At 39.2% G+C, this 26297-nt stretch overlaps 1 protein-coding gene across 1 annotated transcript in view; it reads right to left on the reverse strand.

Moving 5' to 3' along the window:
* Positions 1 to 20269, reverse strand: part of LOC118687332 (cytosolic phospholipase A2 epsilon-like) — a 32520-nt gene extending 12251 nt beyond the window's left edge. The window contains exons 1-10 of the mRNA XM_054515196.1: positions 20207 to 20269; positions 19736 to 19771; positions 13677 to 13749; positions 9914 to 10050; positions 9060 to 9191; positions 8425 to 8465; positions 2259 to 2301; positions 1741 to 1804; positions 332 to 474; positions 86 to 175 (exon numbers count right to left, since the gene is read on the reverse strand). Of these exons, the coding sequence (XP_054371171.1) occupies positions 86 to 175; positions 332 to 474; positions 1741 to 1804; positions 2259 to 2301; positions 8425 to 8465; positions 9060 to 9191; positions 9914 to 10050; positions 13677 to 13749; positions 19736 to 19771; positions 20207 to 20233 (786 nt within the window). The 5' untranslated portion in view covers positions 20234 to 20269. The remainder of the gene's footprint in view (positions 1 to 85; positions 176 to 331; positions 475 to 1740; positions 1805 to 2258; positions 2302 to 8424; positions 8466 to 9059; positions 9192 to 9913; positions 10051 to 13676; positions 13750 to 19735; positions 19772 to 20206) is intronic.
* Between the last annotated feature and the right edge of the window lie 6028 nt (positions 20270 to 26297).

Below are 26297 nucleotides of genomic sequence, written 5' to 3' on the forward strand. Positions count from 1 at the left end.
TTTGTTTACTTGGTAACTTTATTTCTAGCAGGACAATATTAAGGATATTTTAAATTACGTATTTCAAAAGGTTCACAGCACTCACCTCTTCTAGTGTTATTTCCTTCTGTAAAGGGAGTGAATTCAGGGGAAAAGAAAGGACCCCAGGTTTCTCTGTTTCATTTCCATCAGCCAGCTGAAAAAATGTAAAAAAGCAATTGGGTATGAACACATAAAAGGTTTATCATCTCTAGAACTTCTCCACTCAGAAGCCCAGTTCAGTTTACTGGTTCTATTAATTTCTTGTTCTAATTTCATTTGAGTAATAATAACAAACAGAAGGAGAACTTACCTCTTCTGGTAATATGATATCCAGTCTTGTCTGGTCATTTATGATGCAGTGAAATATGATTATATGAAGGCTGGGGCCAGAGTCCAGCAAAATCTTCTGGCTTCCTTCATGTGATCCTTTCACTGTAAATGTAAGCTCTGGGTCTAAACAGAGAAGCAAGGAACAAACAGAATTTTAACTATTACAAGCAAACACACATAACTAATTTAAAAACCCAACCTTCACTTCTTGTTGAATTTTTCTTACACCACAATGACTAAGTAGACTTCAGGTGGCAAAAACAGACTGAAAACTGATCTAAAATATCTTGGTGAATCTACATAAATAATGAATGTACAAAATTCACAGATTTTTAAAATACTATTGCTTTCTATGTGTTAGATGCTTTCCATGAATAAATTAAACCAAGATTTGGATTTAGAGGAGTGTCAGAGGCATTTTGGATTATTCATGTTGCATAAAAGTCATTTATTTGATGTCAGTCTGTTCTGGTTCATAGTAAACATTTTATAATATTAAGACTCACAAATAAATCTATAAACCCCCAACTCAATCAGACTACTTGGCATGTGCCCCCACACATCACAAAACTGAAACAAGCGGCAGGCTGAGTTTCTTGTACAGAAAAGCCTTTATGTTTACAGAGAGGTCATATGCTGTTCTCCTGCAAGATCAGGGCCAAGAGACATATAATTTTAGGTCACTAACCTTTCTTTCCTCTGTTACATCTCAGTCTGAAACTTCCTGTAATGCACCTGAGTCATTGCTACCATTTTCTTCATAGAAGTCAATTTTCCATTCACGAATTAACTCAGAACAGTCATGAGGTTTTGAGATTTCCCCCCAGGAACAGCATTACAGAAGCTATGGTTCATTTAATTCAACTTAAAAACTAGTGAAGAATCCTGTTGTATTTGTTTGAGCTATATTTCATGGACAAAGTACTGTTTTGGTGACTCTATGGTAGCAGAGGGCTTCCCTGCAATTTGCAAAGACCCCTTTGATACAACTTTGCATTTAAACTTAGGTTGTTTTTTTTTTTATTAAGGCACCAAAGGGAGAAGATTTCTACATATTAGTTATAAGATAATTTTTAAAGATCCCACTTAGAAAAAATTGTTTTGAACAAACAATAAATAAAAAGAACTAACCTCATTTTTCCAAGTTTTTCAGTCTAGTATATGTGGCTCTATTTTTGCATCAGTTTAAAATTTTCCTCATAACTAAGCACTTGATGAACTTGAATTTTGACAGATACAATCTTTCTGCAAGGTGGGGCATGGCAAAACTAAGTATTATATGACACAGATAGAGTAATGTGCACAACAGATTATTAATTTTTTTCGACATCTGTTATAATGGCTGAATCACAACACAAGAACAATAGGCTAATGAAGCAATAACCTCACTTGTGGATTGCTGCTTCAGCTTCCCTGTATCCACTCTAACCTCCAAACAGGAAACCTCACGTGCCTGCAGCAAGAGAGGATGAATGATGATTGAGAGAAGTGTAAATGCCATTGCAAGTGATTCATACTGTTCCCAACCAACCCCTCCGGTTGATCAATGAGAAAGACAATTATTATCTATTACTACGTCTTCAGATACATGAGGACAATAATGATATGGTATTTCTTTCCAAAACTGTAATAAAGAGAAACAACTCATGAACTGCTTGAACTTGGAGAGACAATTAAGCAAAGAAGATGAGCCCTATTCAAAATAATGAGTGTATTAACATATGGAACTATTTTTATGAGCATTATAACACTTTCTTTATTAACTCCTGATAGTTCTGAGCCTATCATTTATAGAAGAAAGTAGGCAGCAGTACTGGGTTTGGGACACAGCTCAAAGTTTCCAGAGTTAGAAACATGAACATTTGTTATTCAGACACAAGAAAGATCACAATAAATATGTACTTTACCACTAGTACTCCATTCGTAATAATGCCATCTGGGTAGTCCAGACTGGAAAAAAAAAAAAAAAAAAGGAAGATAATGTCATGGTTGGGAAAGCTCAGACAAATGGTTAACACATTAGTTCTTACATGACCTTTGACATTTCTGACTTTAGCATTCTCACTCAAAAATACTTAAAAGCTTAGGATTAGATGATGAGCTGAGTTGCAGTTTTTTCCATCCACTCAGAATATGAAGCTGGATTTATACTACTGTTGTCTTACACATTTACTTCAATAAACCATGCAATAAATACTGGTATGAGACATATTGATTTTGAGGACAGCTGCAGCTGTTAAATCCATCTTAATTCTTTTGAGCATTACACAGTTTTACCCAGGTTTTTGTCTAATACAACTGCCTAGCTTTCCACAATTTATAAAAAAATTTCCCTAATGGCAGGAAAAATTGTATTTACCTCTATGAAGTGATCTGCAAATCACACATGAGATTGTAATAGATCACTGTATGTATAGATGTGTTTCCACAAGTAAGAGCAGGGATGAATTCACATACTGCAGCCAACAATTTCTATATTCTAAAATATTTTCCATCAGAAATATCAGGCAGTGTCTCATTAAGGATATCTTGTAATTTAGCATTTCGTTAAATAACAGATCTAAATTCATATAATCTCTCAAGAACTGAGATGTCTCCAAAGGGAATATGTACATATGTGTAGACTATTGACAAGGACTGAGCACTGACTCCCTAATCTGCTGCAGAGAGTATGAGCTGTTTATTATTGAGACTTTGCAAGCCATGGATTACACATTTGGAGTTCTCATATAGTTCTATACTTGATATATGTATTTTATCTCAGCTGAAACCAAACAATACAATTCCTTTAAAATTAGATGAATGACATTGTTTTTATGCACTTAAAGTGAAAACAATTAGGTTTAAGTATAAACACACATGATAGCATTCACTCAAAATTGAAAAACTCATAAACAGTTTAAAGTTTTGTTTCCAAGTCAGTATTTTCTTTAAGAGAATATTAATATTTCCTTTAAGAGAAAAACGTGAACTGGCTAAATGCACTACAGAAAATTCAGGAAAAACTTTCAATTATAAAAAACATCAACAACAAACTCAAGCAAACACCTCTGGTCAAAAACCCACAATCATAAACTTTAAAATTTTGTAAATTTTTTTGGAAATGTATTTCTAAAGAGTTCAAAGAACATGGTCAGTAATTGGTGAAAATATACTCAGTGTTTCCATCTGTATACAGGTAAATGTGTGCAAGCACCACTCCAGTTTTGTTTCAGACACAAATTTTTGTTCTTAATTACTATTTTGTAGTCAAATAGTTGTAACATTACATGACATATGGTGCCACCATCCTCAAATAACTCATTAAAAATCAAGGAAAGCAAGAAACAGCATAATAGATATTAGAAGACCTCAGCCTGCATAGCCTGGTGAAATGAAAATGCAAAGACAGGTGAAGATATCTGTTCATGGAGGTAAACATCCAGTAAAGTGTAGTATTATTTGAGTTGCTGGTATCAGCAAAGGGTAAAGTTAGGTTCAAAGTTAGGAGGTGCAAGGCATGGCCTTCAAACAGGGTGGGAACAGAGCAGAGCTTGCAAGACCCCTGGGAAGAACCAGGACACCACAGTCATGAAGGACCAATGGCTGAGATGTTCTGTTGGGTTGTCACCTCTGCTGCCACCCCTGTAAGGAAGCCCAGCTGCTGGTACTTGTTAGTATGGTGGACCTGGTGGTCCATACCTTTGTTTTAAGAAGAGCAAGGGCACTCATCCTTCTCTGAATCTTAGAAAATCAGCTGTGGCTAGAAACATAGCTGAGCTGGGTGCAGAAGAGCTTGGGGATCTTTGAATATTTTTGGCAGGGATCTTTGAATATTTTGCCTACCTTTGGAGCACTGAATAAGTTCCACTAGTTGCGATTAGCTGGCAATTTCTCTGATAACTAACCTGCTATTAGACAGCTCTCATCACACAGTGTTATGTTCCTGTTCTCTTCTCCATCACAGTTTGTGATTTGTGGGCTTTTTTTATTGCAGGCCTCAGTTTCACTAGGAGAACTGGGAGTATATTATGACCTGTAGCAGGGAAAGACAAAAACAGAGACCCTGGGCATCCTTCCTCACTCAAAGTCTGTTGCAGGAATGCCTAAGGTTGCAGTGTACTCTATGAATCCAGGGATCATTTCCCATCACCTGGTATACATCAAACTTCTGCCTTCTCCTTTTTGGATTATGCCTGATATAATGGAATGAGTAATTTTGAATATGAACTTACAGTCACACAGATTCTTATATTGCAGTTCTCATTTAGGCTACTACGCTCCATTTCACCAGAAAATCTGAATTTTTGATACCTATCTAAAAGTTTTGAATTCTTTAATGTCAGATCCAGCTTTCCCTTCCTTTAGTAGCTTCCATAATAATGCAGACTACTTTTCTGAGCTTTCTGACAACCCAAGAGAAGCATGGGGGATGGTACTGTTTCAGTAAAGAAAGCTGTATTCACCTCAAAGGTTCTTTCTTAACTTAAAACTTTTGCCTTCAGTGCTCCTCCACACATAAATACAAACAGTACATTTGGCCCCCAGCTGATGGAGACTCAGCCTGGGGGTTTCTCAGCAGTGCCCAAGCCAAATGACTGGCATGATCTGCTGGCTCCCCCTTCACATGAGGGGGATTTCTCAAAATAACACAGCAGAACTACAGAAAGAAAAAAAAAGACTTTTATTTTCTAAAAATCCTGCTTTTGCCATATTTCAATAATTAATATTTAACTTTTATACAGCTTTTTATACACCTATTTACATTTGTTTCTGTTAATTGGGCTTTGTTTTAAGCATAGTCTTTCACATTTGAAAAAAAAAAGGGAGAGGGAGCAGAGATGAAAGGTTGTGTAAGAGTAGTCCTTCATTCTTCTAAGAGTTGTTAGAGATGCACTTCCTCAACTTGAGACATCTGAAAGATAAAAGAGGCCAAAAAGAGGATCAGCAGGTACAGCAAATACCCTGGGGCTCTTAGACCTTTCCTTGGAAACTCAAATCACCTTGCAGTTCATCAGAAGCCTCTTTGTGGCCCTCAGTGTCAGGCGTGGCCCTTAGTAGAAGTCGGAGGGGAGCGGGATGTTGAGCGAGCGCAGCCACCTGCTCCAGCGGGACCCCGTGCCTGTAGCAACACGGATGGGCTCATTCTGGTGCTGCACCCTGCCCGTGGAGACACAGGAGAAAGCCCAGGTTACCACTGATAATCACCAGAGAACAGCTCAGAAAGCACTAAAGCACACGAACTAGCAGCCTGTGTACAACAGCCTTACCTTTTCTGTCGCTGCTGCCCAAGCGCAGCAGCTCTCCCGCCAGCTGGGCTCCTGTAATGGGCCCAGAAAACATTGGGCAGGCATTTGCAATCCCTTGGCTTGGTTGCTGGTGAAAAGGTACTTGGAGGAAGGAACATGCCTTCCTCTCTGTGTCCTTAGGATCAAACATCTGGCCCTCAGTGCCTGCCACTCTGCAGCAGAGAGGTGAGCATTTGCTGGTACTGCAGCAGTGGCATAAGGGTGAGGCAAAACTAGAGAGGGTGTTCATCTTGCTGTTGTGGAAACCCACTAACAAAATGAAGCTTTTCTTCTATTTTAAATAAAATATAGCAGGAATGGATGCAGGAACAAATTATCGTACAGCCTTCCAGTGTAACATGAGGCAATTGTTATAGTGTTGTTTTTGGTAGAGGTAACACAAAACACAACCTTTGCAGTGAAGTTATAGGCAAACAAAACTAGGAGTGGCAAAGCCACTAGCGTAGGTGCAACCCAGGAAACATTCTTGGCCTGGGGTTACCCATCATGTGTGGTATTATTCACCTGAAATGCTGGAAAGAAAGAACAAGCTAATGTAATAAAGCTTGCAATTAGTAAAATCTAGAACAAAGATGGGGAAGAAATTTAAAACTGTGGATAAGGAGCATCAGGAAAAATTGCTGGTGGGAATAGTTATGAATTTCAGAAATAAACTGCCATATCACCCCCACAAATGTATGTGTTTCTTGTTCCCATCACAATACAGGATTTCTAGAAACTATCCCACATGCTTGGCTGTACTCCTTGTTATCAGAGGGCTCTCTCCCACTGAAAATTATCTCTAATCTCTGTCAACACTTCTCCCATCCCACACTGGCAAAAAATCTTGCCAAAACCGGCTGAGCTTGTTCAACACAGAAGAGGTTGGTTTGGGCCCATGGCTTTCTGGTGACCCATCTCAACTACTTCATTTGAGTTGTTCAGACCTTTCCAGGGCTCTCTAGTTTATCAATGCCATCCATTGTCTACAATTTTAATGGACAAATCCTTTCATTAATTACTCCTGACATCACACATTCCAAAGTGAGGGGAAAAAAACCACCCTCTCAATATCCTCCCAAGACCACATACTTAATCGATGCAGATGTGGATCCACATCCAGCCCTTATTCCAGACTCAGTTGATGGGAAGAACAGCACTGACCACCACACAAACGCAAGAAATGTGAATGAGGGATAGCAGGGGAAAGGTCTATCTGCCTTCTGGCATCAAGCCCATTTTCTCAGTCCTACTGTGAGCTCACAGGGACATTCCCTCCCTTATAATGCAGCACCTTCTTGCCTTTGCATGTGGAGTTCTTCATGCCATAACTGTTACATTGGTCACTCAGGAGCCACACTATGAATGAAAAACAGTAGATCAGATGCCTTCTTGCTGGAGCAACTGAACCATGACTGTTATGCTTTTTAAAACCTCTCCCTTGAGACCCCAAAGGATTATTTTTAATGGTACAGTTCCAACCATCATCTTCTAACCAGTAGAACTCCTACTCAGGCATCACTTGTAAAAATTGCCCATTTCTGATTTTATTGAATACAACTCCAGGAAAACGCAGTCGGCTGCAAGGTCAGTCAGAAGAGTTTGGCACAGAGCTGGTGGCACACATGCTCCAAGACAAGTTCCAGCCTCTGTTCCCATACACAAACCCACTTGTGCACAACATCCAAGCCAGACAACCTACTTGGACCTCCCCCATTAAAGACAGGATTATCAAGAGTGTGATTCTCCATACCAACTCCATAACCCATCCTGTAACTTGCAAAAGGAGGACCCTAGACAGGATATCTGCAGTGTCTACTGGAGCTTCCCCATTGCCATTACTGATGTTGTGACACTCCTGCAATGTGACAAGCACCATTTGCCTTGGTATTGCTGGCCTTCTGCCAGTTCTGGTGCACAGTAAACAACAAACAATCCACCCTGATGAGTCTCCATGAGTTGTAAAAAGAGATTTTGAGACTCTTTCAGCTCTGATAGCTTTTGTGTATGTGAACACTGAGATCTTTCCTTCTCCAGTTCTTAACACTGGGCTACTGTCCTTACACCAGCAAGTTCTTATTTCCCCTGCTGTCAGGAATTCAAGGTATCCACTCAAGTATTGTCCTGTTAGGCCTCCTGAAGTGGCCCAAATGCCTTGAGAAGGCTCCAGCAGTACCATGTCAGAGCAGTACCTTCTCTAAGTACATCCTCTAAATAGTAAAACTCCACCAACATCTTTCAAGCCTACCAAGTGAAGCTGCTGCTGTCCCTCCAGCTTTCCTGGTTCCTCAGCCTTCAGACTCCCACAGTGGTCTTTGGACCTTACTTTATGCAGAATATTTGGTTCCTTTCTCTACCACAACTCCCCATGTGTAGCTAGATGAACTGAGCAGATGAACTTATGGAAGTGCACTTTATAATGTTGTGGATTTGAAAAACCAGATTCCCCAAGAAGGGGGTAATTAGGGCATTTAGGCTTGGCACTGCTAAGGGTCAAAACTTCCTGAATATTTTCATTGTCCTCATACTTTCTTGTGTATCTCATTGTCTTAATGAGAAAAAAAGAGAACAGGAAGAAGTTGCTGCCCAAGAGGCAGAATTCAAACAAGGAAAAAAATCGCATTTCAGATATTTGAAATCCAAAAGCATGTGTTCTAAAATTCCAGTTTACTATACTTGAATGAAAACGTCTTGCTACTGCTTTTAGAGACTGCAGGTTTAAGAAGCACCATCACATATGAAACAGATTTTTCAAACTATTTTTATACTGAATATAACACTTTATTAAGAATTTAGGACTACTCACGTGTTCTGCAGTGTGAACTCCACCTCCAGCTCTTCACGTGCCTGAAGAGAGGAGATAAAAGAAAACAAAGACTGATTACTTATTTTTCTTCACAGCTTTCATCATACCAATTTCATATAATTTTTTAAATATGCATTTAAAATAGAACTTAGTAAAATTCCCAGAATGTAAGAAAACCATAGTTTTGACTGAAGATATTCAATTTTTAGATATTGAAGAAGCAGTTGCTAAAATGATTTTTTTAAATCTAAATGCTTTATAAGCACATCTGCATGCTTAAGAACTGCTATTCTGCTCAAACAGCCATTTGTTCAGATTTTAACTCCCAAAACGAAAAGAATTATCCTCTTTAATACCATTACAGTCAAAAGGAGCTGAAAATTCAGAATTTACACCAAGAGCCAACTAACATCCCAGAAATATTCAGAATGAAGACTGGATAACTAGTTATAGGTGGTTCCTGCATTTTCAGCATAGATATTTGTTCTAAACAAAAGCTAGCAAAAAGCACAATTCTTAGAATTGCAGCAAAATACAGTTTAAATATGAGGTTCCCTAAAATGAAACACTGTAAAAGGATCTATTGGGATGGAAGGAGAGAATTTCCTTTTGTTCTCACCAATTCCATCGCTCACCTGTGGATTCAGCTGGAACTTCACGCGGACAGTACGTCCCACAGTGAGCTTATCTATGTCAAAGAGAACTGTGCAGAGTTCATCATCCCTGGTGACCGTGTCTTCATCACACACCTTCAGCTCCAGCACGTTCTGCGCAAAGAGGTTAAGAACATAATGGAGTTACTGCTACATCTAAGAGCTCCGTAAGGCAGGAAAATCTCTAGACTAGGTTTTCTTTCTTTGCTCCTTCGGTTTTATGGGAAGGAGAAAAATGAGAAAGGGAAAGAGAAAAAGGAGAGAGACTTGGGTTTATTAGATGTCAGATTACTGATAACTCTTCATACAAAAAAGAAGCAAGTTTGTTGCTTTTCCACAGGCAGACAAGACAAACAGATCATGCAGAACATTCATGAGTTTGTGATAAATTACTGCATTAGATGTTTCTACATTTAATGCAGTAATTTAAATATTTTATGGCCTTTGGTTCTAAGTGTATAAAACAGTCACAGGTACATAAAAATGGCTTAAAGGATTTTCACAATATTTAGAACTGAGTGGTTTTGCTATTTTTATGCAATATTTTTCTTGGATTTTGCTTGTTTATGTCAAGATTTGGGATAGGATAGTAAGGCTATATTCTGAAGTACATTTAATTCCTTCTTATTGCAGTATAGTACATGTCTAAGTAACAAATATGGGGAATAGAACAACACTAAGGGGAATGTAAGCAACAGTTTGGGTTTTTTTCCCTAAGGAATCTTTAACATCTTCTGTGTTTGGAACTAGCTATGTAAGTATTGGTTTACTGCAGTTCTGTGTAATCTAATGACTAATGCAGGCACGAAATGGTGAAAAGAATTGATGTCAGTTACCTTGACACGGCGGTCAATCTTGTAGCAGAAAGCTTCATTCCAAACGGGGTTTTTGCTGTTCCTGATGGTCCTGGTCCGAACCTTCTCTGCTGAGGCAGTGGGCAGCCATAGTGTCACATAGCAATCTGAAAGGGTGACTGTGCAGGGAGAAGATGAGCACAGTTAAAATGTGAGAAAGAATTTCTGCACAGTGCCCATTTAACCCTAATAAGACAAAGATAGTATAGCTGGGGCTTTCTTCCTAAAACACACAGGATTAGGTGTAAATAATACAGTGAAGCACTAACAGGAGAACAGACATCCTCACACATTTGTAATGCCCATTTCCACCTTTTCACTCTTAGTTAGACATACTTTTTTTTTATTTTAATGTTACTTTATACTTGAAATTGTGCCACCCTCCACAGACAGTATATGTTGCATTTAGCTTTATCTTCATGATTATCCAAATGGCTGTGACAGGCAGCACACCTCACAACCTTCCATCTGGGCTGTAGAGAGACTTGTTTGCTATAATTTCTTCCCCAGATTTTGTACCTTAGCTTAATGAAAGCCTTTGTTAACATGCTAGCTTAACTGAAGAACAGATTTTTTTCATGAAAGGTGTTCTCGCATCAAAGCTGGAAAATTTGATTTATCACAAATCAGAATGTGCCTATTCCTTATTCATTCATATATTTGACAAAGCTTTTAGAAGTTGTGTGCTCCTCAGCAGTTCTAATAGAAATAAAATCCATTTAATCACCATAATTAAATTACTGTGTGTTCAATTCCTTCCTACTGCTCTGTCTGCAGACTGGAAAGATGTTTGCCACCACCCATGTTTGGGAAGGAATCCATGAGTGCTAATGAAGACATCAGCTTCTCCTATATTCTGAGTCCTCAAACTGGAGGGAGCACTCCCAGGAGTGAGACTTAACAGAAGCATGATACAAGTACCAATGGCCTTTCTCTCACACCTGTAATGCAATCTCCCTATTCCACATTAGCAGTGCTCAACCAGTCACCTGGTTCTTACAGCAACCTTGTGAGTCAGAGGAGGCCAAATGATTCAGCTCATAGTCAAACCCTGCATCATGCTCAAAACGTGTAACAGTGTTATTACATTATATTAAGAGCAATTACTTCATGTATTTCCTTTTTATCTTTCCATAACAGTCACAGATTTAGGTTTTCCTACGAGCCAAACCATGCCTTTACTGAGTTGTTAACCATGCTATCACAACCAGCAAAACCTGGACTGTGATTGTGGGAAAGAAAGCATTTCCAGAAAGAGACCTAAGCCACACCTGATCAGGAGACTGTGACTGATCAGATGTTCAGCAGAGGCACAAATGCAAGCAGATGAAAATGCAAATGGTTAATGATGATTAAACGCTATAGTTTCCATTTTCAAATAGGATGAGACACTGATTACTTCACAGTAGCACTATAAGAATTACACAAATAAGTACACTCAGAAAACTCTAATTTCTTGGAACTGTTCAAGACCATTCCCCCCCCACATAGAGCTTAGATCAACCTGATCTGGTGGAAAGTGTCCCTGCTCATGGCAGGGGGGTTGTTTAAGGTCCCTTCCAACCCAGACCATTCTATGATGCATTGCTTTGCCAAAGATCCCATAATGCAGTCGATGTCACGGTCCAAAACATAGTCTAGATTTTCAGGCCTCTACTCAAATTTATTAAAATTATCTTGTTCTGAAACATCAGTAGGGAGGAGTACTTTTAAAGTATTTTTATTTTTCACTAGTAAATTAAATAGGAACATGTGTGAATGAACAAGAAGAAATGTTCACTTCAATAAATAAAGCACAAACACTCATGAGAAAATATAAGCAAGAGAAATAAATAGTCACAGGGAACACCGAGATTTAACCAGCAAAACTGGAAAGCTACAGTGGAGGAAATAAATGCTAACTCAGAATTGTAACAAGTATCGCACTTTTACCTTTAGACACAGGTAGAAAAGGGACATTTTCCTACAGTTGAAAATAATAAGGTTTCAAGGAAAACTAGCTGAAATATTTGCCTTATTGATTGCCTTACAGAAGATGTAAACACTGCCTGAATACCATTCCCACTGGAGACAAAAAAATGGACAATAATACAGTTTTTTCAGACAATAAATTTTCTGTTAAGAAAATACTCTTAATGAAAAGCTTACAAATCTCTCTGCCAGATACACTTTAAATAAGTGTTTGGGATGCCCAAGTTCTGAATTTGGGGCATCTCAAGGGGATCAAGATATGATATTCATCTGCTCTTGAAGCCAGAACACCAAGTAAGAAAGCCATATGGTGTGGCAGACATACCAACAGGTTTAGCCAAAAAAGATCCTGATGATTCACTGTGAAAAGGAGTGACTGAGCAAGTTGCTCTGAGAAGGACATCCACAAGGAAATGAAACACAAACAGGCAGTACAGGAATACAGAAATGCACACTCAGTTGTTTATGTGGGTTTGTAGATGCAATTTCAGTGGTGGCCTGATTAGATCACATATTTGGTTGTCACAAAACACCTTTTAGGCATTTTAAAATTTGGATTTTGATAAATAAAAAGTTGGACATACAGCTATAAGCTCATGAAATGTGTGCTTCTATACATTAAAAAAGAACTTTAAAAAAACCCTAACTTTACACCTTATAAAGTGTTCTCACTTTGTCTAACAAACAAAAGAAGAAAGAGAAATAAGCAGTAATACAGGAGTATTACATTGTGGAAGATGCTTAAGTAACCCAGAATACCACATATAAGTGCAGCAGAGATTTCTTCCCTGATAGTGATCATTCAAAAATACTGTTGTAAAGCACAACTTCTATGTGATCTAACCACATTCCTCCTGCCAGAAACCACCAAATCCAACCTCTGGTGAGTTTTTCCCTCTACTCTTGACCCATCACACAAATTAAAGTCTATATCAAAATATAGATTGCATTAACTAAAATTTTCTTACAAACTGTGATGGGCTGCATGAAATTCTGAGCATACCAAAAGAAAATTGATTTTGGCCATGTTCAGCAAGATTTTAGGAAACAGTGTGGACTTTTTTTTATATCTTTCAAATTTATTCATGTGGCTTTAGATTTGAATTTTCTAATTCTCTTTGTCTTTATTTCACCTTTTTCTTTTGAAGTCTCAATTCTAGATATCCTTTTTTCACTTCCCTTCACTATCCCTCACTTAAACTCCTGTCAGGTGCTCAGAGTATTGCTCTGTTGATTGTTTTTTTCTGACTTTTAAATGGCTCCATTCTGTAGGTTAAATAAATTCCAAGACACAATGGATTTTATCATCAGCTCCTGGATATGTACAAATTCTGCAGAAGTAATAGAATGTTTTTGCTTGTAAATATTTTGTTTTCATAGGCTTTTCTTGCTACTGCTGATTTTACATCTGCATTGCCAGTTCTCTCCTTTCTTCTATCCATAAATTCTGTAGGAAATACTCAGGTTTCTTACTTAAAAATACAAGCATTTTCATTCTTTTCAGAGCAGATCTCAGATCAGCAGTTAGGTCAGAAGGTTAGGAAATATATCTCAAACAGTAAGATATGAAAAAAAATATAAAATGCATCACCTTGCTTAAGTCCCTTTAAATTTAAAAGGAGAAAGCAATGCTTCAGTATTATAATATAAATGATTCTTTGACACTTACAGCAATATATGCTTTTATTCCTACAAAATTTGAGAACAATAACATTGTCCAAATATTTTCTTTAAAAAGTTCTAAGAACCATCCAAGAATAGTAGAAGTACTCACGCAAGTCTGCCTTCCGGGCATTCCTCACTCTCAGTATTTTTACAGTGAGCAAGTTGAAGGGAGATACCGGTACCTGCACAAAAATTCAGAAAAGGAAAAAAATGAAAAAAAAGATGACATTATTATTCCAGCCTGTAGTCACAGACTACTGTAACCCTGAAATTTTGAGGACGTAGACAGTACAGTTTTCAAGGTTGAGACAATACAATTCATCAAACCAAGTAGAGCAGTCAAAAATCTGTACAGATTTTTGGCACAGAACTCTCTTCAGGCCTGAAATAGAAGTAATATATTTCAAAATCACTCAAGTTAATGATAGGTGCCAAGAGTTTGATTTGATAAAGATCACGTCTTCAGATCACAGCTCCCTTATTATCACAACAAACACCCCTAGAGCACACTCGTGGGTGTCTTCACCTCTCACACACCACTGCCTGCAGTGGAACAGGTTGTCTCTGGGACACCAAATACTGTCACAGGAGCTGTGAAAGTAGAACTGTCTACCATGCACCAGCACAAGCTCCGACACCAGCACAAAGTTCTGCAAATAGCCAAAAATAGAAATGCAGCTGACATGAGATACTTCTCTTGAAGACTCTGGTGAACCTCTGATCTTCAGCTCTGACCCCCAGCAGAAAGTTACAAAAATCATCCCAGAGTTGATCTTGGGAATTAACTCACAACCTCACTAGATATCAGAAACCTTGAGCTCAGAGATATCAAGTCTATAATAACTCATAACCTCCATGGCTCATACTAATGAATCTTCATATTCCTCAGGCTATAAATTAACCCTTTCCCCATTTCACCTTTGAGATAACTGCTTAACTTCTTACTCTCTCTCACATACTAATATCTCCTCTTTCATATATACTATCTTTCATTTTAAACAAATTTATGTACAAATTATGTATTTCTCTCAACACTTGCTTAAATTGATATTTAGCATTCCACTTACTGATTCTGTTTTAAAACAAAAACAAATTTTAATGTGCCCCAAATTTTATCTAATCTTTCTATCTATACCAGCTGGTGAGAACAAGACACTAATACACTCTGGGGAACAAGATACTGGAAAGCAGTGCCCCAGGAAACGTACAGGGGGGTCCTGGCTGTGGCAAACTGGATGTGAGTCAGCAGTGCCCTGGCAGCCAGGAAAGTCAAGCTTGTCCTGGGGGGCATCAGGCACAGCATGGCCAGCCAGGCAAGGGAGGGGATTGTCTAGCTCTGCTCTGCACTGGGGTGGCTCACGTCTAGTGCTAGGGGCAGTTTTAGTTTTATGCACATATTGTGGCATATTTAGCCACAATACAAGAAAGACTTAAAACTCTTAGAGAGTGTCCAAAGGAGGGCAACAAAGATGGTGAAGGATCTTGAGGAGAAGCCACATGAGGAGTGGCTGAGATCACTTGGCCTGTTCAGCCTGGAGGAGACCGAGGGGAGACCTCATTGCAGTCTGCAACTTCCTCATGAGGGGAAAAGGAGGGGGAGGCACTGATCTCTCCTCTGTGGTAACCAGTGACAGAACCCACGGGAATGAGATGAAGTTGGGTAAGGGGAGGTTTAGGTTGCATACTAAGAAAAGATTCTTCCTCCAGAGGGTTGTTAGGCACTGGAACAGGCTCCCCAGGGAAGGGGTAACAGCACCAGCCTGACAGAGTTCAAGAAGAGTCTGGACAATGCTCTCAGGCACACGGTGTGATTCTTGGGGATGGTGCTGTGCAGGTCCAGCACTCTATGGTCCTTGTGGGTCCCTTTGTACTCAGAATATTCTGTGATTCTACCTCTACCCATAAGCCCTCTCTCTCTTATTTTCATAGATATATTATAACCTCACAAAGCTAATACAGCATCCTAACACAAACACATGGGCTTTATTGCTTAAGGCAGGCATCAGAAGTGCCTGTATTAATCATAAAGCAGGAAAAGCAAAAATTATACACTGATATTAGTAATAACATATACCTTGCTGTTATTTCCTTCATACAGGCTATACATTTTGCCAAATTATGTCTTTTCAGCAGTATCACAGGATTTATCCTGAAGTGCTTCACAATGCTTTGCCAGAGTGTCAAGCAACTGGGACCATAACATGACATTGGACAATAAGCCAATGTAATGAAGGAGGTCCTAGTCCTCACCAACGAAAACCTCAGCACCTCTGAAAAGTCAGCAGAGAACATAAACTGTCTCCAAGAAATAACCTGAGTAATCCCCAGAGGATCGTCTTGCACTTCCCTTTGAGTTGACAAGGGGCCTGAAGATGCAGAGCTGAGGGGCAGTGAGACAGCAGCAGGAGGCTCAGAGCAGTCACTAACATGGGCACATTTGTTCTACATTATCTGACCTGTCCAGTCTCTCACACAGGGCAGTTTTACAGAGCACAGTTTGCAAGCCCTGGGATTGTCAGGTGTGGGACATTCCAGTTGTCACAAAGACTGTATCACACCTCTATCTGCTCCATTGTTCCAAACGTGTCCACAAAGGATAACTTGGATAGACTTGAAAGAAAAAAAGTTCTTTGGGGGAAAAAAACAAACAAACAAACAAAAAAGGATTACAGTCTCCAATCCCAAGCAACCAAAAGATATCAGGCCCAGACTATACAGCTGAAGTGCTACAACTAATTTTCTATATGAATAAAGTAGTAATGGGTAAAAGTGAAAAGCCCTCCTAGACACAGGGACCAGCAGCCAAGGCTTGTCTATCCCTACATCTACTGACATGATTTTTACATTTATGTTTTGTCCCTGCTTTCCCCATCCAATAAATTGTAAGTGTTTTTGACCTCAGAAATGTTATTTCAGAAGATGGGGAGCATCTCTCTTATCCAGAAAGGAGGAGACTTGCATTCCTTGATTACAGAAAAATTGACTTGGGCACAAGTTCCCCATTCCATGGAAATTCTATTAATTACTGGGCTTAACACCATTTTAAAAGAATAACCTTGGCTCAGCTATTGGAAAACAAGCACCAAGACCTTTACTTTGTGAATCTCAAGTGAATAGTGATATCTCCCTGCAGCCAAGTGCCATATGGGGATAGGAACTGTGAAAGTTGTTCCCAGCTGTCCATGTTACCTGGCTGTTTATGCAATTTTCTGCACAGCTATTACAATTCCATTCTGATGTATCTTACTCTCCAAACTTATGGAAATGATCCTCAGTGCTCAGCTTTGGGTTGTGGAGTGCCTTCCCACACTAAAGTCTTGAAAGTCCAACCTTACAACTCCTAACTTTATGGTGCCTGAATGCGTTACCAAATCTAGCTGTCAGCCACTTACTCAAAGTCACACAGAAAAACTTGTCCTAAACTGGATAATCTCCTAGCAATTGGCAAGGACTTCCACATCCTTGCCTTTTATGTGATGATGACCATATCACAGACTGGGTAAGTTCTGAGGCCAGTTATTACAGTCAGTCATTACACACTCTTCAACTTTCGGCTTCTATATTTATTTCATCTGAGACATGAATCTTACCTCATAAACCGGAAACACAAGCCAGGCATTTTAATGATCACTTTTGAAATTACTTAAATATATGAGGCTGCAAATGCAAGACTTGGTCACACTGTCCTACGTCAGATAAAAATTCAATTAAGTCCTGTGGCACACTTGTGCAATCCTCACATATCTAGTCTGAGGGAAGGCAACAGTAGTGTTCACATAAATGAGTGCTCTTCCATATGAATCAATTATATAACTGGTCTCTAAAATTGCTCCATTTTAGTAAAGTTCCAAGCTTAAAAGTCTTTCACAGAATTTTTTTCTTAAGGAGAAAAGGGTGAAACTCATACAATATTCCCAAGTCACGTTAAGAGATAAGGCAGTTATCAAAGTGCGTCTGTATCTGGGGGAAAGCACTATTCCCTTAACTTTCTCATCAAAGAGGAATATAAATCTCATCACTACTTAAAAAGCTATGAAAAGCAACAAAGAAATCACTCACCCTGTCAGAAAGAGTAACAGGGCTTTAAAACAGATCACTGCCTTGCTTCTGACCTGGGTCAGGTATGTGGCACCTTTTAACTTCAAAGAATTTTGGAGCCTCAAAGGCAGGCAGGATTTCACCTCAGGCAAAGTCAAATGCATAAGAAACACTTTTCCTTGTACTGCTATTTTGTATGTATTTCACTCATTTTAAAATACCCTGTAGCTGGGTCTTATCAAGTCAGTAGAAGTCCCCACGTTTGTTTCAGGATAAAAACAAATGGAGCAGCACTGAGTCAATGGCTGCTTCTTTCCAAGAGCTATGCAAAACTTCTGTGGCTTCAGACTGCAATTTTCATGTGGCTTTTTTTTTTCCCTTCCTGTTTGCAGCTGCACAGCTGGACGTGTGTTGGAATGGATCCAAATCTGAGAAACCAGGATTCCCATAGTTCAATGTGTTTTGTTTCCTCAAGACCACACCAGTAATTTATGTGATCTAAAAAGTATTACTCTTTTGACTGTCAGCATGAGGGCACTAACAAATTTTTCTTACGAGCTATTTTACATATTCTTTCTCATGTATATAGCTGCTCAAATTGAAAACCCACACATCCTACTAGTTACCCTGAAACTCACTCTGACAACGAAAACACATTTCCTTGACTGAGCCACTGAGTAACAAAAAAGCAACTCAGGTATACTAGGCTTATGTACTTACCATAAATACCAACTTTCATGAAAAAAAAAGGAATAAAGTTCAAGTCCTTCCTGAATTTTACCTCTGTGAACCTTGGAGATTCAGGACAGAAAGAAGGGACTCTGGGTCCTGCTCTAAATTGAAGGTACTGTATTCATGTCATGTCACCCTAAATACTTTGAAGAGAAAAGTAACAATCTAAAGCCATGCAATTGTACAGGTCTTGCACCTAGGGACCTACTAACAACGTAAAAAGCACTACAGATTAAAAAAAAAAAATCAGATTGGTCTTCAAAACACAGGCTAGAACTCAAAATACGAATTTTTATGATTCTAGCACACCTCTTAGGGCTGTATATACAAAGACCTACATAATTTTAGAAGCCAGTTTTTGAAGAAATTCTGCAAAGTCTTTACCACAGCATTTCACTTAGAACAGAGAAAATATGTGACTCTCAGGCACAACCAGGCATCAGAGACTATCAATAACAGCAAACCTCCACAAGGCAAACAGAATTTACCACCATTTAAAAGATTCTCTGTATTACTCTGGTTTCCCTATCTGGATGCAAAGCTGGGGAGTGCCCACATCACTGACGGAGGGGCAAAAGCCCATCTTGCAGACAGATCTCCAAAGAGTTTCAACTGATACTGGCAGCCCCAAACCCACTGCAAATGCCAGAGGACAGCCTCATCCTGCTGTCAATGCCTTTGCTCCCATTCACTGGCTCATAGGAGCTTATCTGATACATTTTCCTTTATGCTAATACCTCTTAACATAAATGTCTGCTAATTGCCCAGCCATTTTTAATTTGCCTGTGCAAAGAATTCGTCCTGAATTCAGCCTTTACAAAACACCTTTTGCTCTTTTTTAGCCTTCAGAGAAGTTTGGGCACTACTCCCACTCTTCCTGGGCTGATAAGATCAAGCTTGTCAGGAGACTGAACTCACCACATTTATTCCACCGTTTTACCTGTGAATGCTGTGCTGCACAGAGAATTGCAAGCTCTAGGATAGACCATCACACTGCAAAGAAAGGCTACAAGGAATACCAGAACACTAGGAAGACCCATATAAAAGCTCTTCTTATAAAGGAATAAACTGTAAGAAAATGGGAATATTTCATCCAAAGAAATCAAAACACACAAGAAGGGAGTGATTAAAAATTTGATAGAGTTGAAGCACAAACCAGCCCAGATAAAGCACAACACATAAGCATTAGACACCAACAGCAACCAGACTACTTAAAGCTTATGGAAAGCCATGGCAATACTCCATCTACAGAGCTGAAGCCGCAGCTCAGCTTTTCAACACTCAGTAAACTTTGCAACACAGTTTTCCCCCGAGCCATTGAATTCCTAAAATATTTTCTGGTGATCTACATTCAGCACTGGACAGTATTTAATGAAGGGCTAGCTAATTGCTACCTACCGTTCTCACCGCTGGTGCTGAGGTGCTCGTAAAAGTCTAGGAAAAACAACACAAGGCAAAGTTAAGAAAACTAAACTACATGTTAAATGCTTACTTTAGGCTGACACGTCAAAACATCTCACATTCAAGGATACATTTAGAGCTATGCTTTTAGCTGCATCATTAAGTGCTTTACTGACCACCATCACAACTCTCTTCCAGCTTATTTCATCGTTTTTACAGGAAAGCAGAAGCACAATAAGCAATATTTCTAGCCCTAAAATGTGGTTCGAAAAGACAAGTGTGCCATGAGGTTCTGCAAAAGCCTAGACTAGGAAAGCCATCCTTGCAACAAGATCTGAGGAACAGCAAACTCGATTTCCCTTGACTGCCCATACAACACAAACCACTTGTTCTCCTCAGTGATCAACTTCACTGGAGCACCAGACAATTTTACCCACTTTACACTTGCTATCACCTTGTTTTGCTTACCTCACTTGTACTTAAATTTGATCCCATTGCAGACCCAGTTGCATGTAAGTCCAGTGTTAAATGTTACTAAGTCGTACAGCTGGCAGGAGCTCCTCATGCAGGTTAGGGGTGGAGGAATAGGGATTTTATGATGAGGCTCTCCTGCCCCACCCCCTGATTATTTCCAGTCATTAGGCAGTCACCTCCCTGCTTCCTGCAGCCTATTAGAGCACCTCAACTCAGTCAGCAGAATGAAGAGCAATTCCTTTTCTACCCACTGTGATGTTCAGGGAGGGTGCTGAAGCCCCTTTCTGTCCAGGTATTGCTCTCTTGAAATACTGGTAATGAAAAATTTTGCATTTATGCAACAGCTCTAACCCCCAAGCAAAGTGCTTCTGACTAATTAAATCACAGCTCTCGGAGTATCTCTACACTGCCACCATCATGCTGTAAGGTAGTAGAGATGTCAGCAGCTTCTTTCGAAATGATAAATTCAAATACCTGTAGCAGTCTTCCCATAGCAGCACAGCTCAGGCAGGTAAGTCCTGCAGTTCAGCAAGGTAACTCAATTGTGATGCCACAACTGGATGACTGCAGCACCCCCAAAGCTACTTTGAGCATCTCTGTGCTACATTTAGCAACCTCAACACATGCTGAATGTTCTTTGCCTGGATATTTATTGTATATACAGAAAAAAATGTTAATCCATGTTCAGAAATCTTGCAGTTTGATATTAAATCAAACAAGAGGGAAGGGAGGAGCTATTAGCAGCAGGTGAAACTTGGGAGTGGAAGGGTGAGGCAGGAGAGAGAGTTGTGCTCTCCTGCAGGGCCCTGGGGAGCACAGCAGTTCACCCACCCTCAGAGCTTACTTCCAAAGAGGTCTGTGTGTGCTAGCTCTCACACTAAGTCCAGCAGACACACTGTGAGAAACTCCAGAGCACAAAACCCTCCCTGACTGCTCTACACCCCGGTGTACAGTGACTCAATGCCTTGTAAAGTGTATCAGGGTAGTCCTAAACTAGCATGCATGTGCAGGCTGGTAGATTCTGGAGCATGCAAGAGCAGACTCTGGCTCTACCAGACTCTTTCTGCCCTCTCTGACAGATGATAGGAGGCAGCAGGTACCCAGTCTTGCATCATGAAACTGAAATGATTATTTTAAACCAATCTTACTTGTATTGGTGTTCAATACAAATTCACTTGATGCAGGCAAAGAAAGCAACCTTGTAAACTGCAGCAGATGCCACTTTAGTGCACTCCCCTGTGCTATGGAGGCTGGTATCAAAATAATTCTGCACAGAGGAAGAGAGGAGGTGTCCAAGGAACGTCACTGGAGTAAAATCCTCTTTTCAGATACAAGTGGCTTCCTTCTATGTTTATGTCTGGTGATAAACATATGTGATGCCTCTTCAGAAGATCTTATTCAAAATATACAGTGGTACTCTCTGGTGGTTTCCATCTGAAGTATTTAATGGCTAGCTGCTTGCTTCATAGGCACACTTTACACTGTCTTCTCAGAATCAAAGGAAAATGGCTCATAAACATGAATCTACAGCTTCTGAAATGCTCCTTAAATCAAAAGATATTTCCAATGAACATGTGCATCTCTACCCCAAAGACAAAATATCTCCTTGTAACTTCTCTCTTTATATCTGTGTTAAATCCTTAGGAACAAACTCTGGTGAAGCAGTCACAGCTGAGAATCACTTGCTTGCCTTCTCACACAACTAGTTCTTTCCAGCTTCTGAAAGAATGTTCCCTGGAAATATTCCAGTATTAAAATTTAAAGTAGGAATTTATTTTCTTTAAAAACATCTGCAAAATTTCTTCTATCAAAGGAAAGAGGGTAGGATATCCAGCTCACTTTGCCCAAGTTGTCCCAGCAGATATATACACCTATACACATTTATATCATCCCAGCTGTTTCACAGCCAAACAAGACTCCCTGACACTACATTCTCTTACCCATACTGTTTTTAAGATCCATACATGAGACAGCACTTCACAATTTATAAAATTATTCCAGAGTCAGTGCATCTTACCCACTAAATGATTTCCTGATGTTTCAGACTGTTTTCCTCATCTCAAAACAATGTCACGGTTGCCATTCCCAAAACATGTTCCTAAATATTTCTCCCTCTCCTGCTCATAACAACCATCAGGTTTTTAGCTGGCATTTTCTCCCTTAACCCCTACCTGTCCACATCACACAAGAAGGCTTTGGAATACACTATGTTTTAAAGACCTGGCAAATTTATGGCAGGCAAGAATAACAATCTCCACAGTTTCTCATTCATGCGGTGAATACCTGATAGAACTAAGCACTGAATGTTCACAACACGTCTGACAGTAAGTCCTTGTCAGCACTGAAAAACTTGATGGCTTATTCACTGATGTCTATTACACCACTTACTTAAAATAAAAAATCATGAATTTGCAGCTTGTCCCACTGGACTTTTACAAGTAGAAATGTCCCTAGGATCATAATTTCAAACATATTACAACTTCCAAGGTCATGTTGGGGTTTTTGCATTTTTCATTAGATCTTCCACAATTCAAGGACAATTTCAAAGACAATCATTAAGCATGCATTAAACAAATTCATATCTGAATTTACCCAAAGTCTAAAGAGCCATATATTGCCTCTTTTTAGCAATCACATTTCCACATTAATAATTTTAAATTGCCAGAGATCATCATTTACATACATCCTACTTACACTCTTACTTGGATTTTTGAAGATTAGAGAGACTGTGTAACTGATGACAGAACACTCAACAGTCTCTTTAAAGCTCTGAACAGTAACAAGGAGAATAAAAAGGAAGATGTCATTTTCCTCTGCTATCATGCACTTTTCAAGTGCACATTTCCATGCACATGATTTTGCATCTATGTATTAATTAAGGCAAGGTGGAGAAAATATATCATTCTGATCTAAACTGGCCAGCTGCAAACGCTAGTTTCCCCTTAATTGTATAATTGATGATTGTATATCTGACTGCAATAGGTCACAGGGAGGAATAACAGCTGCTTTCAATACTCCACAATTGCCTTATGTGCCACTTTGTCACCTTCTGATAATCCAGGACTACAGAAATGTATGACTAATGGGGGACTTCATTTTACTGCAAGTATCCTTGTACCATCCTTGGGATGACAATGGGAGCAGTCATCATTTATACACCCTGAACATAACAAGAAGGGTGAACATTCAAAGCACGTGCTAGAGGTGTTAAAAAATGATAGCCAGATGTCACATTAGAAAATAATTACTCAATATTAACAAATTTAGCAATTAACAAATTAGGCAATTTAACAAATGTAGTGTCAGATCTGTAGCTTGGGATTTTCCCTGAGCTTTCACTTTGTTTTCCTTCTTTTTGTATAATGCTTCCACAAGCTACAAAATCTACTAAGACCTCATCCTGCCAGTCAAAGAAGAGCAAGCAGCTCAAGTCCAACTCTAGTTACACAAAGACTTGAACTCAATAATCTCCAAAGACAAGGTGTACGGTACCATGGATGACAAGCATCACTTTGCTATCCTAAGGTGTTGGACTTTAGACTCTGAAAAACTTAACTTTGACTTCATAATTTTTGGCCTGAGGTTAATTTTAAGGAACTCTTTGGAATAAAAAACAGAAACACCAAAACCCAAAACCAAACAAAATATTCCCCCCCATATATATATATGTATATAACATTCACATTAATATGGTTATTATGTTGGCATTTTATTTTCATGTTTCCATGTACCACACCTTCAAAACACCTGTTTTTCAAAACTCTATAATATTCTTTTATTCATTGGAGAGAGAGATCATGCTTGGTGGAGGATTACATTTTTGCTTGAGACACTATTCTGATTATGACATATATGAAGGAGGGGTTGTGCTTTCAAAAGACTATTGAGAAACTGCATTAAAACAACTCCACATGCCCTTGATATGTTTTGGAGAGATAAAATCTCGCTCGTCCTACTCATTCACATGAAGTAATTGGGCTGCTTTTCCATTCAAAAATCATCGCTAAAGCGTTCGCCCATCTGTTAATATATGCAACCCTGCCTTCAGATTTGTTGCAACAGAATTTCAAATGCAATCCTCATCTCAAAAATCAGTAGCTCAAAACCTTTGTCTCTGCCCTTCCCTGTGCTCTGTAGATCTGAGCATCCAACAGCACCTCTCTTTACCTTTGCAGGAGCACTCAGAGGTTGCCTGACCTTTCCAGGTTCATTCAACACTTCAGGCACTCGTGAAGCAGCTATTTCACTGCCCTAACCCCAACAGACCACAGGTTTGAAGAATACCAGCACCAGCCTGTGTCAGCTAATTATCCAATAATTAGGCAAGACGCACAGCCCAGGACCTTTATAGGGAAATCTAGAGCCAATTTCAATCTGAACCAATTCTCAGAATATCAAAAAGCCACCTCATATTGCCAGCTAATTAAGGAGGTAACTTCATCTACAGTCAGCCTAAGAGATGTTTGAGCCCTAATAGAGACTGCAAAGATTCACAGCTAATTGTTTTCAGGATCATGACATTACATTCAGCAGAGCTTGTGTGACACAGGTCACAAACAGGTGTTTACCAAAAGAAAAAAAATTCTTGCTGATCTACCTGGGTCGTAAATAGAACAATTGCATCAATGCTGAATCATTTTGAAAAATCCAGCTGATATGTCACTGAGCCTAAACTCAGATCCATCCTTAAAAAATACCACCAGTAATAATGAATGTCTCTGTTATTTTTTGATTAATAGCTGGCAAGCCACTCAAACAAACATCTCTTCCCCTGTCCTTTTATGCTGCCTTTCACCATCACATCACAGGCAAGATTCTGAATTATCTCTGTAATGTGAACATCATTGATGGTCTTTAACAGAAGCAGCCTTTCCTTCCCCAAACAAGAAATAAAATCAGTCCATTTTGGAGAAAACTCACAAGCCACCAAGGCAAGACCATTAAGCTTGGCTCTTTCAGCTAAAACATTAGTCTCATGCAGTGTTAGGTGCTTGGAGCCAGATCCCAACACAAGCACCAGCATCTGTCTGACTTAAGTCAAAATACTGAGCTGCTAAGCTAGACTATTTAGGCAGCCTAAGATTTTTAGTGGCTTTCTAAATAGGCCCAGACTTCTGAAAACAGACTCCCTTTCCTCAGCTCATTCTAAGCCATCCTAATTTTCCAGATCAGCGGCCAAAAGCACACATCATCACCACACCTTGGGTGAGTAAAGCTGAAGGCCCAGCGCCAAGTGTTGCAACCACCAAAACCCAGTGGGTGGAATACACAGGCACACAGCTGAACTGCTTATATTCATTCTTCCTGGAGCTCTAGTAATGAAACTTGAAAATCTTAAAAATACTGAAGAGATACTTTGCAAAAGAAAATAATCACATTTTTAAACCTCCATTTCATTATTGTTTAAAAATATATTCATGAGCATAACTGAGCTGTCAGAGTGACACTTCCTTTTCTTCTTTACTCACAGAAAACTATTGCAGTCTTACTAGTGACACATAACATCAAATTATCCTAACCAAGGGCAAGAAAAAAAGATGAAACACTGGCTTTCTGCATAAGAGGGCCAGTGAAACAGAAGGATCTATCAGTAACTGAGGAAAGTTGTTGGACTCGACTGCTTTAGATCTACGAAAAGGACACATGAAGGTTACTGCCAACAGTTTCCTCTTATGAAGGGAGACTTACTGGTTTGATTGATATTGCAGCAAATCTTGACAGACACGGGTGGTGATATCTCCTGTTAAATGAACTGATGCACAGAAAAGGACTGGCTTAGAGGTAACAATGTTATAATGTTATCTCCTGAGTTATTATTCCAGTTACCTGCACCCTTGAAAGCAGAGTTTCCTTCCATTTTTTATTTTCCACAGTTGAAGTGACAGCTTTGCTTTCAATTTTCCTCAAAGGTTATTCACAAAGCTCATTGTTCACTCAATATTGGATTTCAAAAGCATCAAAAGCAAGGTATCAAAAGCAAGGGTAACTTTTTCCAGAACAACTCGCTAGCTGAGCTGAGTCCCTAGAACTTAATAAAACCCCCAAACTTAAATTATTTCAACTACAAAATTCTTATTTTTAATAA

Source organism: Molothrus ater, chromosome 6 (assembly GCF_012460135.2).
Source record: "Molothrus ater isolate BHLD 08-10-18 breed brown headed cowbird chromosome 6, BPBGC_Mater_1.1, whole genome shotgun sequence".
NCBI lineage: Eukaryota > Metazoa > Chordata > Aves > Passeriformes > Icteridae > Molothrus > Molothrus ater.